The sequence below is a fragment of the Blennius ocellaris genome, assembly GCF_963422515.1.
Source record: "Blennius ocellaris genome assembly, chromosome: 15".
In the NCBI taxonomy this organism is placed as follows: domain Eukaryota; kingdom Metazoa; phylum Chordata; class Actinopteri; order Blenniiformes; family Blenniidae; genus Blennius; species Blennius ocellaris.
This window is the reverse complement of record NC_137664.1, coordinates 1,649,982-1,665,603: the sequence shown is the minus strand read 5'-3', so window position 1 is coordinate 1,665,603 and position 15,622 is coordinate 1,649,982. Positions and strand designations below refer to the sequence as shown.

At 43.5% G+C, this 15,622-nt stretch overlaps 1 protein-coding gene across 1 annotated transcript in view; it reads left to right on the top strand.

Annotated features, from left to right (window-relative positions):
- The window catches only part of fubp3 (far upstream element (FUSE) binding protein 3), a 35,045-nt gene that overhangs the window by 7,570 nt on the left and 11,853 nt on the right, over window positions 1–15,622 (top strand). Inside the window, 12 exon segments of the mRNA XM_080510231.1 lie at window positions 1,208–1,319; window positions 4,550–4,583; window positions 5,586–5,635; window positions 5,825–5,896; window positions 7,966–8,023; window positions 9,102–9,264; window positions 10,626–10,724; window positions 10,980–11,084; window positions 12,458–12,560; window positions 13,318–13,418; window positions 15,031–15,057; window positions 15,060–15,150. Coding sequence (XP_080366357.1) covers window positions 1,208–1,319; window positions 4,550–4,583; window positions 5,586–5,635; window positions 5,825–5,896; window positions 7,966–8,023; window positions 9,102–9,264; window positions 10,626–10,724; window positions 10,980–11,084; window positions 12,458–12,560; window positions 13,318–13,418; window positions 15,031–15,057; window positions 15,060–15,150 — 1,015 coding nt within the window.

Here is a 15,622-nt window from a genome sequence, read left to right as displayed (position 1 = left end):
AAATCAATAGTTTCCCTCCACCCATTATCATGGAAACGAGCGGTCGTGGAGAAAGTCATCTCCCTGACCCCGGCTTTCCCCCCGCCGCTAAGCCCATAATGAAACCCTCCGGTGCCCCACGGGTTCCAGACGAGTGCTTCTCCCCACTGTGGAGGGGGTTCCGCACAACTTTCAGGAGGGAGTGCGGCAGCTGGCAGGATGAACCCGGTAAACGTAATAATAATAATAATAATAATAATCTGCTTAGCTTACTTCGGCTACGGTCGCTTTTGATTTTACGCGCCGCTCGTCATACTTTGCCAAGGAGTGCTCGCTTTTCACGGCCTTGAAAAGAGGCAGCAGGCATGTGAAGTGTCGTTACAACTGAACAACGTCCAACTGGTTTGGATCAAATGAAGTCGGGCTGCAACCAGCGATTATTTTAATAATCGGTCTGTCGCTTATTTATTTATTTTTTTCCCCCAATTAATCTGATTTTTAGCGAAAACATCTCAAATTGTAGGACCAGTAGATGTTGAATCAACTAAATGTGTTCTATACATCGGCTCTGCCTGCAGGTTGAGGTTTTCTTTTTATTATTATTATTATTATTACTATGTCAGTTTATTCGACAAAGCTCCACAACGTGCAGGAATCCCGCCAATCCATCACTTTTAATCATCGTAATTCTATCGATCGCGTCGCTACCGCCCCCGAAAACGAAAAGGAAGCGAGTTTGACAACTTTGTCCGGTTTGTCTCGTTTTGCACAACCAAAACAAAAAAAATGCGTGCGACACGCAGCTAGGCCGACGGCTTCACGTTTCCTCCGCGTGCCATTTCTCCCAAACCGGATTGACGGCCTTGAGTTTTATTATGAAGCTGCCCTGGGAGAGGTTTTGTGGTTGTTGTTTTTTTTTTTTTTTTTTGGTGTGTCACACCTCCGGTGTTCTTGACGAAGACGTCGCCCTGCAACCGTGATCTCCTATCATCTGCCTGTGGAATCGGATGTTTTGAGGAGGAGGGTGGAGGAGTTTCAGCCGCTGTCACAAACATGCTGCAAACTTGGTGCTTTTAGGCAAACAAAAGTGTCGCTGCTGACTTGAAAGGGAGGGGTTGGGGTTGGGGTGGGGGGTGGGGGTGGGGGGGGTGTCCGGCGGGGTGGAAGGAAAGTGTATCATCCACTCGTCACTCCCGTTTCCACCTGACCTGCTGTGTTGTGCTTCCAGATGGCAGCCAAGATGGGAGGGGACCAGATGCCCAACATGAACAGTTCATCTCCAGTCATAGACGGCTCCTTGTACGGCTTCGGAGGCCAGAAACGATCCCTAGACAATGGAGGTGGGCCCACACACACACACACACACACACACACACACACACACACACACACACACACACACACACACACTTGATACGCCACATTCAACAGCCTCTTCTTTTTCCTCTCTTTATCCAATGAAACGATCATGAAATCTCAACTGCAGTTTCTTCTCCGTCCAGCCAAGTACATTTGTCTAAACCAGTGTTTTTCAACCTTTTTGAGCCAAGACACACTTTTTTGTTTGGAAACATCTGGAGACACACCACCACCACCACCCGAAAATGTTAAAATGTGAAACTCTGTAGCCTCTATTAACAATATAAAGTCATTCTCATCAAAGTTTTATCAACAGGAATCAAATAAATACAGAAAAAAGTACTTCCCAATGTCTTTTTTTAATAGTGCCTCCCTCAGTGTGAAACCTGGACCTGATGGATGAAGAGCTGAGATCCTGGCTCACATTCTTCCTTTTCAAAAACTTCTCCATCACTGTCACTGACACAGTACTTTGATACAAGATGGTAGCAGGAGGTGGAGATGAACCACACTGACGTCTGTCACTTTACATTTCACCGGCAAAGTTCTGTGCTGCCCTCTAGTGGCGAAGAGTATTTATACACGATTACTCTGCAACACACTGTCACACTGTGAGAGCAAATGATTTTTTAGAGAAAAAAAATGTGAAATTGCATAATTTCCCACGGCTCACCTGACGAGATCTGGAGGAAACACCAGTGTGCCGCGGCGCCGTGGTTGAAGAACACTGGTCTGTAGCCGGGGCGTTGCGCTCGCTTTACTCTACAAAGTATTATTGTACCATTAAGAAGTTCACATTTAATCAACAATTCTTGCACAACACATGACCACTCTCGAATTTGAATAAAATGCCGAAAGTGTGATGTCACACTTGACCATTTACACGTACGTCAACACCTGCAGACCACAGTGGACAACATGTGGCTGGAGCTCAAATCTAGTATTATATATATATATATATATACAAGTACTCCACTTCATGTTATGATGATCAGAGAAGCTTGTTCAAAACGGGAAGTGATTCTAAATGGAAACTAATTTCTACATCTGTAGTTTCTGTTTCTGTCGTCCGTCGAAGCAAAAGAACTACTGGATGATATCTTGTTATTTTCAGCTTCTCCATCATGAGGAACTGCCGGATGAGTTCAACGTCTCACTCTCGTGTCGCTCTGAACCTGCAGACGCTCCTGATCTACATCCCTCCATGCAAATTGGGCCATTGGGCCGATTTTCAAATTTGTTTTAAAAAGGAATTGGAAGAGAATTTGCCGAATTCCGTCATGTTGGCGACGTACGAACAAAGGCCTCGCCACACTTCCTCGAACTCTCCGACGGACCAGTTCTCCTCCACTGAAACTCCCTCGCGTCTCCGTCTCGACACCATCCACTCGCCGTGCTGTAGCTGCTGTGTTTCCATGACGACGGTCGGGGGGGGGGGGGCATACGTGGTGTTTTGACGACCTATGGATGGTCTGGATTGTGGAGAAAGCAGGCGGCTCGCTGCGGATCGGATTGTCCAAATAGCTGCTTGTTCACCACACTGGTCGTCTCGTCGAGGTTCAGTTTGCGTCGAGATTTCACGTTTACTTTTGTTCACATTGTAAATTCAAGTCATTGTTCAGGCGGCCTCTTGTGATTTGCCTGTTGCACATATTCAGAATTACAACTTCCTCTTAGTGTTATTGTTAAAAACAATGAAATTGTAAGTGCACTCCATGCTTGTGACACCGCGGAATATATTTGCAGATATTTCAGAGTGATCAAATTCATAAAAACGCAAGAATTTCAAGCCTGACCTGACAGTTACTGCTAGTTTAATTTCAGTTGTAACGAGCCGTTCAGACGTATTCCCGCCCTGGAAGTAAGAGCTTGATTGACGCGGTGACTGCGCGATAGATTCTGCAGCCGTACAGCCGTCGATCAGAGTCCAATCTGATAAACCAGCTTCCACTCACCCTACATAGGAGGGTTTGGGGGGAGGAGGTCGGCGTTCACGCTTCTTTACGACTAACAAATCTCAGAGCAGGACGACAGTAGCACACGCGGGCCTGCGTCGGCAATAAAGATCACTTTATAGTTAAAAATCACATGTGATATCGCACCGCTAAACGTTACTGTGTGCATATATTCAGAGTTTCCTTGGGTTTACGCCGCAGTCGCGTGACATTTTGAATTGAAAAAGGTTCTTATGCTTTCCTGAAAATGCAAAAACTCCGCGTTTTCACTTGAGGCATTGTAAACTGGTTTTCTCTGATCATATGATCTGACCACACAGTTTCATATCCTCACACGGAGTATTAAGTATCCCACTCTGGACGGGGGGGGGAGGCTCTGCAATTCACTCGAAACACAGATTTGTATCTATTTTGCATTCACGACGTGGAAAGACGAGTCATTTATCCCGTCTTCCTCTTATCTTGTCACAGTCGTTTGTATAATAGTCCAGCCCGGAATCCATGAATAGGAAAATTGTACCCAGTTCAGGTTTGTGAGCGCTCTTGATGCGCTGTGATTGTTTGCAACAAGCTGTCCTCCGTATTCCCCAGCCAAGGTTGACTCGCGGTGACTAGCGGAAATTGTATCCGCGCGGCGTTTCACTCTGCATTTAATTATCAAGCAAGTATACAAATAACTCTCGAGGCCCGCCGTCGCCCGGCGGCCCCGTCCTTGTACGGATTCGCCGCGCCTCTCCTCTTTTATATTCATAGCTGTTCCATTCTCCGGCGTTAACCCCGTCGCTTTTCCACAAGAAGTGAAATCAGAGCAAACAGCCATAAAATTGATTGAACCCGCGAGATATCAAGTCAAGGTGTTGACGTCCGCGGCGGCGCATCCTCCAGTGACCCTGCAGGACCCTTGCTCGGTGCTACCTGTCAAAATTCAATTCGCCCGGCAGCAGCCGGTGACCCGGCAGCCGCCGCTCTCTTTTTCTGATTGAAACGCTCACTCATCCACTCGCCGGGCCCGATTTCCATGCTCGTGAAAGCCCCCCCGCTGTGGGTCAGACACAAAAACACGAAAGGACCGGCAGGGCCGCCTCCCGCCTGCTCGCCGTCCTCGCGCTTTCGAGCTGCCTCGCCGCCCGTCGCTTCTGCAGATATCCCCCCCCCCCCACCCACCCCCCGAAATGATCCAGTGTCACAACGAATGCACGAGCTGCCATTATGGCCAACATGCTAATTGGCCTTGTTTTCTCTCTCTTATCTCTTAGTGGGGAATCATCTCGGTGCAATGGTACATCAAAGGTAAGCACAAAGGACTTGTTGATGCACTCAAAGAGGAATTTTGGAGCTTTCATCTTGTGGGAGTACAAATGTATAATACTAGACCACATAATAATGAGTTGCGAGTACGAACATCACATATAGACACATCGTCAATAATTGTAACTCAATTGATAAGTTAATATTTCTTGTAATAGAATAGATGTGAACCTCTAAGATCATTCGACATAAATATAAAAAAAATTAGCAGGGTTTTTTTTTTTTTTTTCATCCAAAATTCAATGCTTACAAATAATAGTATCAATGTGTCCCCTAATGTTTTTCCCCCATCAACCCTGCAACAGTGTCGTCGTACCGTTCATTGATCCAGCATGACTCGTGCATACAAATAAACTTTGGTTTGATTTTTTTTTTTTTTTTTTTTTTTAACACACAAAAACCTGGTGGTTTTTGCACAAGAGAAAATGTGTGAATTTGATGGCAAAGGAGGGGGTGAAAAAAAAGAACCCCTTGATTTATCACCTTATGTTGATATAGTCCCATGTTTTAAACGATAGAAATCAGAAGCAAATCCACACATTTCAGTCACGTCGTCATCTTTGGCCTCCGGTTACTGGTTCCATGTCGCTTCCTCTTATCACAAAGTAATTTGTATTTATGTTTTTTCATCTACTGCCACACTTGAATAAAATCTTTATCCCGAACGTTATGCACTTGCGGTGAAGCTCGATGCAGCGGTGGTCAAGTAGGATCGATAATTGTAATAAAAAAAAACAAAAAACGTCTGGTCGAAGGGGGTTTTTGGCTCACGTGTGCAAAATGTGTGTTTTGGTAGATGGATGTTGCAGATATTGAGCACAAATGTTCTTTTTTTGTAGAGAGTTATCCAAATAGTCCAAGTGATTTTTCCAGAATCCCTGCAGCCGTAATGATTTGCGCTCCGTGTCTGACGCGTGTGTGTGTGTGGATGGTGTCGAGGCCAAAGGGCAAGGCGGGTATTGATCACGTCCCGGTGTCTTGCAGGGCTCTCACAACGGAAGACTTCAAAGTGCCTGATAAGATGGTGGGATTCAGTGAGTAGCCTCTCCACTTCATTATCATCTGTATTAATGTTTGACGTGCAATCATCTCTATTGACGTTCTGCTCAGTTTTCGGGTCACCGGCCTCGGTCTCAATTTAAAAAAAACGAAAAGAAAGAAAGAGAGAAAAGTGGGTTTTAATCTGGGCTATTTGTCTCCTCCTCCTCCACCTCCTCCCTCAGTCATTGGAAAAGGAGGAGAGCAGATCTCAAGAATTCAGCTGGAATCGGGCTGTAAGATCCAGATCGCCTCAGGTAACGTCAAACTAAAGGAAGTAGGCCTTCCCCGCGTCAGTTTTGACTTTGATAGATCTTTAAAAATAAAGGTTAAAAATAAAGGTGACATTTCGTTGGTGTTGCTCAAAAAAAAAAAAAAAAAAAAAAGCTCAAAATGGTGCAGAGGTTGTGCAAAAGCCTTTTCAAATATTGCAACTAATCTGCTGCTTCAGCTCAACGGCCCTTTGTGACGACACACACGACTAAGCTGCGCATTAAGATGCCATATGATCAGGATCCCTGAAAGTCCAGGTCCCCGACGCGACAGTAATGCAGTAATGCACAGTGCAAGAACGTAGTGGTATTAAGTGTTTGAGTGTAAATGTCTGGATTTACAAAGTGGAACTAAGAAGTGAGCCTTTACTTTATACGTGTAGGTGCAATGTGTCATCAGGCATCGGTTTGTTTGATCCAAAATGGAGATTTAGACTTCGTTTTCACGTGAGAATATACCGTTTTTGTTTAAAAACAAAAACAAAAAAACTGTTTACAATGGCAGTGTTTTTTTAAAATGATGTCCGTTTTTGGTAATGAGAACAGGAACCGGCTCTAAACCAGGGGGGTCAAACTGATTTCAGTTGAGGAGCCACATCAAACCTCTGGAGGGTCGACAAGTCCAACATAACATTAAACTGCAGATACGGACAAATGCAAAGTCTTTCCTTCTTTTGATCCTTATGTAACTGCAAGGATTTGCCAGTCTATTCTGAAATATACATATTAAAGGAAATCAGATATTATATTTGCAAAAAAACAAACAATCGGCTGTATCTGCATATTGTATTTTTATTCAGGATTAAAAACAATTTGTCATCTGGAAATTGTTTTGAGTTTACGTGTCTAAAGTATCATTTCACATAAATTGGACTCATTGTTTTATTGTGAAAGGTGTTACGTTATGTGACCTCCACAGATGCATTAATGTCGGGGGTCAAATTCTGACCAAAGGTGGTTTTGAATGTAATTTTTTGCCAATTGAGTGTTTTTAGATCAGCCTCTGTCAGTTTTCATATTTATACTTTAAAAAAAATAAATCACATGGCGGCCGGATTAGATCCTCTGGCGGGCCGCTTCTGGCCCCCGGGGCCACATGTTTGACACCCCTGGTCTAAACGTTAACAAAGGGAGAGCTCGTGTACAGATCACCAAGTTGGATTGTTGTTCCGGTGACTGTCAAAATAAAACCACCAAGTCCCGGGAGAATCTGGACTGGGAGTCGTGACACGGTGTATCCGTCTACTGAGCATGTGCAGAAGAGCTCATTCATCACGTCTTGTGATCGCACATTAGCAACGTTTCAGACAGTTGCGTTTCCGCGGAGACGGTCGGAGCGTTTTGGAAAAAGTCACACCTTGTGAGCCACTTTCAAAACGTTTGTAATTTGACGCTCCGTCCATTCTCCTCTTCTTAATCCACGTAGAAAAAATCTAAACTCGTAAAGTTTAACCGTTTAATTCACAAAGAAAGTAAAAAATAAGGGCGGTACGGAAAAAATGTCCAAAGGTGTTCCAAGTTCCATAAGTTGTGCGTTAAATCCGATCAGTATCACTCATCCAAGGAAAAAGAGACAAAAAAAGAAAAGGAGAGCGAGAGAGGTCAAAAAACCATGTGGCTCCACCCCCCCACAATTAAAGGTGCACAGCTACTTTAAAACACCAAACAATTATCCATTTCCAAACATTGCAAATAACATAAATTAAACTTTTATCCACTTAAATTAACCACAAACATGTTAAATGATCAACTTATTACATTATTGCCCAAATGAACTGAAATACCTGCAAATGCTCCTAATTCCTTCCAAATTCAATACCTTGCATTGCTGCCGTTTTAGATGAACTTAAATTATTTACCTTTTGAGCTGCGTTTAGGCTCCTACAACCTTGACTTTTCTGCGGCTCCGTCTTTTGCGTAGCCGGTTCAGTGTTCGCTTGGGGAAATGTCGTCTAGACGTGGCCCTACAGGCTCCTTCGGTTCCGGCGCCGTCGGTTTGATCTGATCGGTGTTTCAATAACTCTGCATATTGATACGTTTGTGTTCTCTCGCAGACAGTGGAGGCATGCTGGACCGGCCCTGCACGCTGACCGGCAGCCCGGAGAACATCGAGTGAGTCCCCCCCCCCCCCCCCCGTTAGCATGAACTGTTCTCACACCTCCAACCACCTGAACGCATCCGTCACATCTGACGGGCGGAGGAAGAGGGAGGAATAAAGTGAATCTGTAGAGTTTTGTTTCGCTGCTGATTAAATCAATTTTTATTTATATAGCACTTTTTTGTTATACAGTGAAGTAACACACAGTGCTTTGACAAGAATTAAAAACAGTGCAAAGATAAAATTGAATAAAAAGCGAATGAACCAGCCAATCCCACCACATACGTGGGGTACCAGGGGCAGGGAAACCCACGGGACGCCACCACCAGTGTTGCGCCCCCTAGAGCAGTGTTTTTCAGCCACGGCGCCGTGGCACACTGGTGTTTCCTCCAGATCTCGTCAGGTGAGCCGTGAGAAATTATCCAATTTGCTCTAACAGCCGACAGTGTGTTGCAGAGTAATCATGTATAAATACTCTTCGCCACTAGAGGGCAGCACAGAACTTTGCCGGTGAAATGTAAAGTGACAGACGTCAGTGTGGTTCATCTCCACCTCCTGCTACCATCTTGTATCAAAGTACTGTGTCAGTGACAGTGATGGAGAAGTTTTTGAAAAGGAAGAATGTGAACCAGGATCTCAGCTCTTCATCCATCAGGTCCAGGTTTCACACTGAGGGAGTCACTATTAAAAAAAAAAAAAAAAAAAATTCTGTATTTATTTGATTCCTGTTGATAAAACTTTGATGAGAATGACTTTATATTGTTAATAGAGGCTACAGAGTTTCACATTTTAACATTTTCGGGTGGTGGTGGTGTGGCTCCAGATGTTTCCAAACAAAAAAGTGTTTTGGCTCAAAAAGGTTGAAAAACACTGTTCTAGAGGAACCACTGGAGATACAAATTCAGTTAATAACCTAATAAAAGTGGTAAATTTGATAATTATCTAAAATAGATCAAAGTAGATAAATAAATTGATAAAATCCATAAATATATAAAAACATACACATGTAAAATCAGTAAAAATTTGAGTTTTTAACCCCTTTTTTATTTTCTCAAAGTGACTTTGTTGTGGTGACGGTCGTCTTTCATCCAGGCAGGCGAAGCGGCTGCTGAGCGAGATCGTGGAGCAGTGTCGCTACGGCCCCGGCTTCCACAACGACATGGACGGTAACAGCTCCATCCAGCAGATCCTCATCCCCGCCAACAAGGTCGGGCTGGTCATCGGCAAGGGGGGGGAGACCATCAAACAACTGCAGGTCTGCCACTCAACTCAATGTCCGTCGTATTTTATGCAATTGTTTTTGTATCTGTGTGTTTTTGCGCCTATTATTCTGCATTTTTTGGGGGTTTAGTTGTGTGTATGCGTGTATCTACTCTAAATATGTGCTAGTGTTTCTGTATTTAGTATATATCCACGTATGTATGAAACGTCCACATACACTTCAAACACACGTCAGACAAAAATAGAATTTACCATCAAACTGCAAAAACTGAACTCAATGTGAACATCGGTTTTCATATTTTATGCACATTTTTTTTGGTTTGTTTGTGCATCTATTATTCTGTATGTTTGTTTTTTTGTGGGTATGCTTGTATATACTCTAAATATGTGTGCTAATGTTTCTGTTTTTAGTATATATCCACGTATGTGTGTGTCTGTGCTTGTTAAAGGTCCACATACACTTCAAACACATGTGAAACAAGTATAGAATTACAGTTTACGAACATATATTCTGCAAAACTTCCAAAACAGCACCTTGTCTTTACGCAGCGCCAGGCTGGAGGGTTCGAAGATAATTGGGTCCAGCCTCGGTATTCTGCCACGTTTTAGTCTCCGTTTTAGCTTGAAATTTGCGTGTCAGTTCGTATTCTTGTATACATGTGGAGGTGTTGTGCCACAGTGTTCACTCATTCATTCGTGAGATTAACGCCACATCCACACCAGCCAAAAAAGTCGTTTTTCTCCCAGCCGTTCTCCAAAAATGTAATTAAATTCAGTGAACACTGTTCAACACATGTAGTACCTATGCCAGGCCTGTAGGGGCGCTGTGACTCGGCAAACACACCAAAAAATACAGAAAAGGGCACGGAGCACATAGAAATGTAGAAGTCGTGACGTCATCTTTTTTTCCCGCAGATTATTTTCTTTGCCGTCCACGTCTCACAGCCGAGCCGGGGTTTTAGAATTTCCCCACTGTGGGACCCGTGTTTATTAAAAAAAAAAAAAGTGTTTAAGTTTCTAAAACGTGCCTCTTGTGGATGATCGGGCAAAAAAACCAAAACGTACGTTTATCGTGTGGACGGCCCCTTAAAGCCAGACTTGTGACATTTGATTAAAATGCAGACGTAAAAACGCTTATTTAGAAAAGGTCTTTGCGTAAAATATTTTTAAGATATAAGATTTAAGATCTCTGGTATTTTTCCACAGTTTTCCCGGCCCGAGTGCCGGCGACTAGTATTTTTATTTTATTTATTTTTTTAAACTCTTGTTTTAGAAAAATGAAACCTGTCCTTTCAGATGTGTCAGAATTGAAACCCTTTGGAGCGAACGGTGTTTTGGAGCCCCGGGTAACTGTTGGCTGGTTGTTTCTGCTCCGGTCTGATTGTACCTCTGCAGGAGAGAACAGGAGTGCAGATGATAATGATTCAGGATGACCCCATGCCCACCGGAGCAGACAAGCCCCTGAGAATCACTGGGGATCCCCACAAAGTGCAGGTCGGTCTGTCTGTGTGTGTGTGTGGTGTGTGTGTGTGTGTGTGTGTGTGTGTCGGCGTGTGCTGCTGCTTTTCCTCTTTACACTCAATTTTACACATTTTATGCCTTCTGTTTTCAGCCCAAGTCCTCTCAAATAAGAGATTTTCAGATGTTTGCTTTTTTGTTTTAGCCTTGTTTCCCAAGCCAAGTTGTTTTTGTTTGTTTTGTTTTTTTAAATGACTTTAAAGATCCGTTTTCTCAACCTCTCCTTTGCAGCAAGCCCGTGAACTTGTGGTGAAGCTCATCCGTGACAAAGACCAGGGAGACTTCAGAGCTGGCAGATCTGATTTTGGATCCAAAATGGGAGGAAGCAGCCTGGACGTGAGTGATTTTAAGAAAATAAAAGCCACACTTGAACCTCTATTAAAACTGGATGTCGAACACATTGTAGTAGCAGGAGGCTACAATTTCATTGTGAGTGGGCCGGACTGGTAAAATACTGCCATAATAACCTTTAATTTTAAACTCTTAAAAGTTTCTCTTTGTTGTGAAAATGTCTAAATTTTTGCAAAAACCAAATTTATTTAAAAGTACTGAGGCGTCTGAAAGGTTTTAATCACCGACATCTGAGCTCGGCTCCGTTTTCTGTCCGAAATACTTGAGGATATATATTATATTTGTAGATTTCACGATTTGCCTGATGTTTGACACTCCTGTATTATGAAGCGCCACTTAAATTGTCCCGTCACCCAACCAGGCCAAGAAATGTTTTCCCGGTTTGATTTTCTCTAAATGTTCAATGTGACGACTGAACATGACGGATTAATGAGAAATCCCATTTCCTCAAGCAGAATGAAAACACATCATAGCGTGTCGCTGAGGATCATTTTATTGAAATCACGATTATGTCTTTGAATTTGGAACAGCATTTAGTAAACATGTTTTTTTTTTTTTAAAGACTCGTTAAATAAGAATATCTTCAATAAGTAAGTCCAGCATAAATACTTTGATCAATTTTTTCAAAATAAAATGTCGTAGGTGTCGAGCCGATGAACTTTATTCTCTATTGTAACACACTTCTCAGAAACAATTTTCTTTTCCCCCTTTTTCTCTCTCACACACACACAAACATAACTACTTCCTCTCTACAAAATAAAGTTCCCCACATTAACTGGGTGAATTATGACCTTAACTGATCGCCACAGTGGTGGAACTTTTATTTTGTAGAGAGGTGGGGTTTCGGTCAGCGTGTGGCGCTGTGCTCGAGAGAGAGAGAGAGAGAGAGAGAGAGAGAGAGAGAGAGAGAGAGAGAGAGAGAGAGAGAGAGAGAGAGGAGAGAGAGAGAGAGAGAGAGAGAGAGAGAGAGAGAGAGAGAGAGAGAGAGAGAGAGAGAGAGAGAGAGAGAGAGAGAGAGAGAGAGAGAGAGAGAGAGAGAGAGAGAGAGAGAGAGAGAGAGAGAGAGAGAGAGAGAGAGAGAGAGAGAGAGAGAGAGAGAGAGAGAGAGAGAGAGAGAGAGAGAGAGAACCAGTTTTGAACCATTATATCAAATCTCTGAAATGTCGAACTTCCTCTTCAGCACCAACAATCTCTGTGTTCATAAACATTAATCAGCTCGTGTTGTAGCTGCAAATAAACAATACAAGTGATCTTGTTGCCGTTGAAAACCAAAGAAAAAAACCCCACGAGGCGACAAAATCCAACATGTTGACGTGATCTATTAACGGTTCGACTCGACGCGTCTTCTGTCTCTCCAGGTGGTCGTGCCGAGATTCGCCGTCGGCATCATCATCGGCAGAAACGGCGAGATGATCAAGAAGATCCAGAACGACGCCGGCGTCAGGATCCAGTTCAAGCAAGGTACGACCGGGGGGGGGGGGGGTCTGGAGCCGCGGGGGAATCGAATTTAAAAAATGAATAAAATAAAATAACTCACCGCCGCACAACACAAAAAAAATGTGCGTCCAGGTTGTGCGACGGCGAGTTATTTTATTTATTTTATTTAAGGTAGTGCAGATAAACAATACAAAACGGTAAACAATTCCAAAGATTTGTGAAAATAAACAATACATTCTATATACAAAAGTAATACAAACAAGTGCTGCCTCAAATACTGTGTGTGTGTGTGTGTGTGTGTGTGTGTGTGTGTGTGTGTGTGTGTGTGTGTGTGTGTGTGTGTGTGTGTGTGTGTGTGTGTGTGTGTGTGTGTGTGTGTGTGTGTGTGTGTGTGTGTGTGTGTGTGTGTGTGTGTGTGTGTGTGTGTGTATGAAACACTAAATGTGACTTGGTTGTGTTTAGGGAGGAAACGGAGGAGAAAGGAAATAGTTTGGTAACAGAAAGGAGCAAAAAGAGGGAAAAAAAAGTGAAATTATCCATTTTGTAGAAATTGAATGAGTTTGTTTTGGAATCGAGGTTCTATTGTCATAAATCCAGAGCGTCGACTGAGATTCTGTAATAATTTAGTCACACAGCAGATTTTTCCCCATTGATGTCTACTGATATTGTTTTTTTGATTTCCGGTTTGTGAGTGTGGTTTCCTTGGCGACGGTCGAGAGTTAAGATAGTTGAGGCGGCGAGTTCTAACGGCCTCCTCCTCCTCCTCCTCCTCCTCCTCCAGATGACGGCGTCAGCCCCGACCGCGTTGCCCAGGTGATGGGCCAGCCGGACCACTGCCACCACGCCGTCCACCTCATCAACGAACTGGTTCAGACCGCTCAGGTGAGAAAAACCAAAAATCCTCGGTTTTAAAAACGAGACTCCCGAATAAGAGGAGTCCAGCAGGTTCACATGCTTCACATTCACACACGTTCGCCACGTTACCTGTTAAAGTATTTGTGCCTCTTGCGCAATCGTCTCCAGCCCTCGCCCCGGGTCTGGGTTTGTACGACGCACCTGAACAAACTTGTCCACCGGGAAGGAAAACACTGGAGTTTGAGAGATTATGCCGACTCTGCAAAAGCAAGAAAACGAGGCACTGATGTGTTTGTTTGTTTTTTGCAAAAAACAATTCGCCGCAACATTTTAGTTACTGGTGGAGAAGCTGTCAAATGACGGATTCAAGGAGTTGAATGATATTCGCTTTTTTTACACAATGGAGTCTGTTTTTGTTTGTTTGTCGTGGATATTTTCAGAGAAAACAACCGAGGTTGGTTTATCAGACCTTTAGTACCGTTGGGAAGAGTCACGCTCGCATTGTTTACCAGAAGTCGACACATAAGATAAGATAAGATAAGCCTTTATTGATCTCACAATGGAGAAATGTACTTGTTCCATTCTGCTCTTAAGGACTCATGAGTAGGAAAGACAAGAAATGTGCAAACAGTCAGATAAGAGTAGAGGAATCTTATACACAATACTCAAGAACTCAAGGGCCAAAAGTATTTACAGTAAAAAGTAATAATAAAAAGGATAAAAAGGGACTAAAATTAAAAAGATAAGATAAAAATCGTTAGGTATAATAAGTTCTAGGCAAAGTATACAGTAAGATGAAATGCAAGGAAATTCAACTATGATGGGGGTGGGGGGGGGGGGGGGGGGGGGGGAGTGTAGAATAAAAGTACAATAAACATACTATAGTAAAAAATAATACCAGTGTTGGCAGTGCAGGTTCAGAAACTCCCGAGAATCAACCATGTTTTGTCGGTAAAATAAAAAACATCAGCGCTGGTAAAGCTTGTTCACTTCCAGATGTTCATTTCATTTTTTTTTTCATTTTATTTATTTCATTGATTTAAAACGACGCAACAGCATTTCATATGAATGAGAAGGAGCGGAAAGAAGTCAAACTTATGTCTGAACTTATCAACACACAATCATTTACAGTTCCAGTTCATTCACATGCAGCGTCTTTTTCATAAACATCAACACAAAATAAATAAATAAGGTTGATCTGCGACTCCGCAGTGTCGTATTTCTGTAACATTGATCATTTAACAAGTTTCTTAAACACATCAATGGATTTAGAAGTTAGAATTTTACAATCAAGATGTTCCACAGACCGACTCCTTCCATTGAGATGCTTTTTTCCATTACTGCCGATTGAAACCTGGGTTTTGTAAAAAAAAAAAAAAAAAAAAAAAACCTCAGTTCCTTTCAGTTCAGATCTACTTTTTCTCTTGGCCAATCTGTTTTGCAATTTGTTCGGTAAAATTTCCAGATGAGCTTTAAACATGGTTTTTTAGGAGGTTCTACTCCCATTTAGTCAGATGTGCTGAACAACAATAACTAGAAGCAAATTTCTACCATTTGCTCGTTCAGTACTTGTATCTGCAGTGTGTTTAGAGTTTCTCCAGGATGCGTCCCCTTACCGCTGGTTTCCTCGTCCCAACAGGAGCGGGACGGATTCGGCGGCGTGATGGACGTCGAGGACGAGGCGACTGCAGCATGGGGGGTCTGCAGGAGGTGACGTACGCCGTGCCGGCGGACAAGTGTGGCCTGGTGATCGGCAAAGGTAGAGAGCGTCTCTGTCTGTCTGTCTCTGTCTCTGTCTCTGTCTCTGTCTCTGTCTGTCTCTCTCTCCCTCTCTCGCTCTCTCTCTCGCTCTGTCTGTCTCTCTCGCTCTGTCTCTGTCTCTCTCGCTCTGTCTCTGTCTCTCTCGCTCTGTCTCTGTCTCTCTCGCTCTCTCTGTCTCTCTCGCTCTCTCTGTCTCTCTCGCTCTGTCTGTCTCTCTCGCTCTGTCTGTCTCTCTCGCTCTGTCTGTCTCTCTCGCTCTGTCTGTCTCTCTCGCTCTGTCTGTCTCTCTCGCTCTGTCTGTCTCTCTCGCTCTGTCTGTCTCTCTCGCTCTGTCTGTCTCTCTCTCGCTCTGTCTGTCTCTCTCTCGCTCTGTCTGTCTCTCTCTCGCTCTGTCTGTCTCTCTCTCGCTCTGTCTGTCTCTCTCTCTCGCTCTGTCTCTCTCTCTCTCGCTCTGTCTCTCGCTCTGTCTC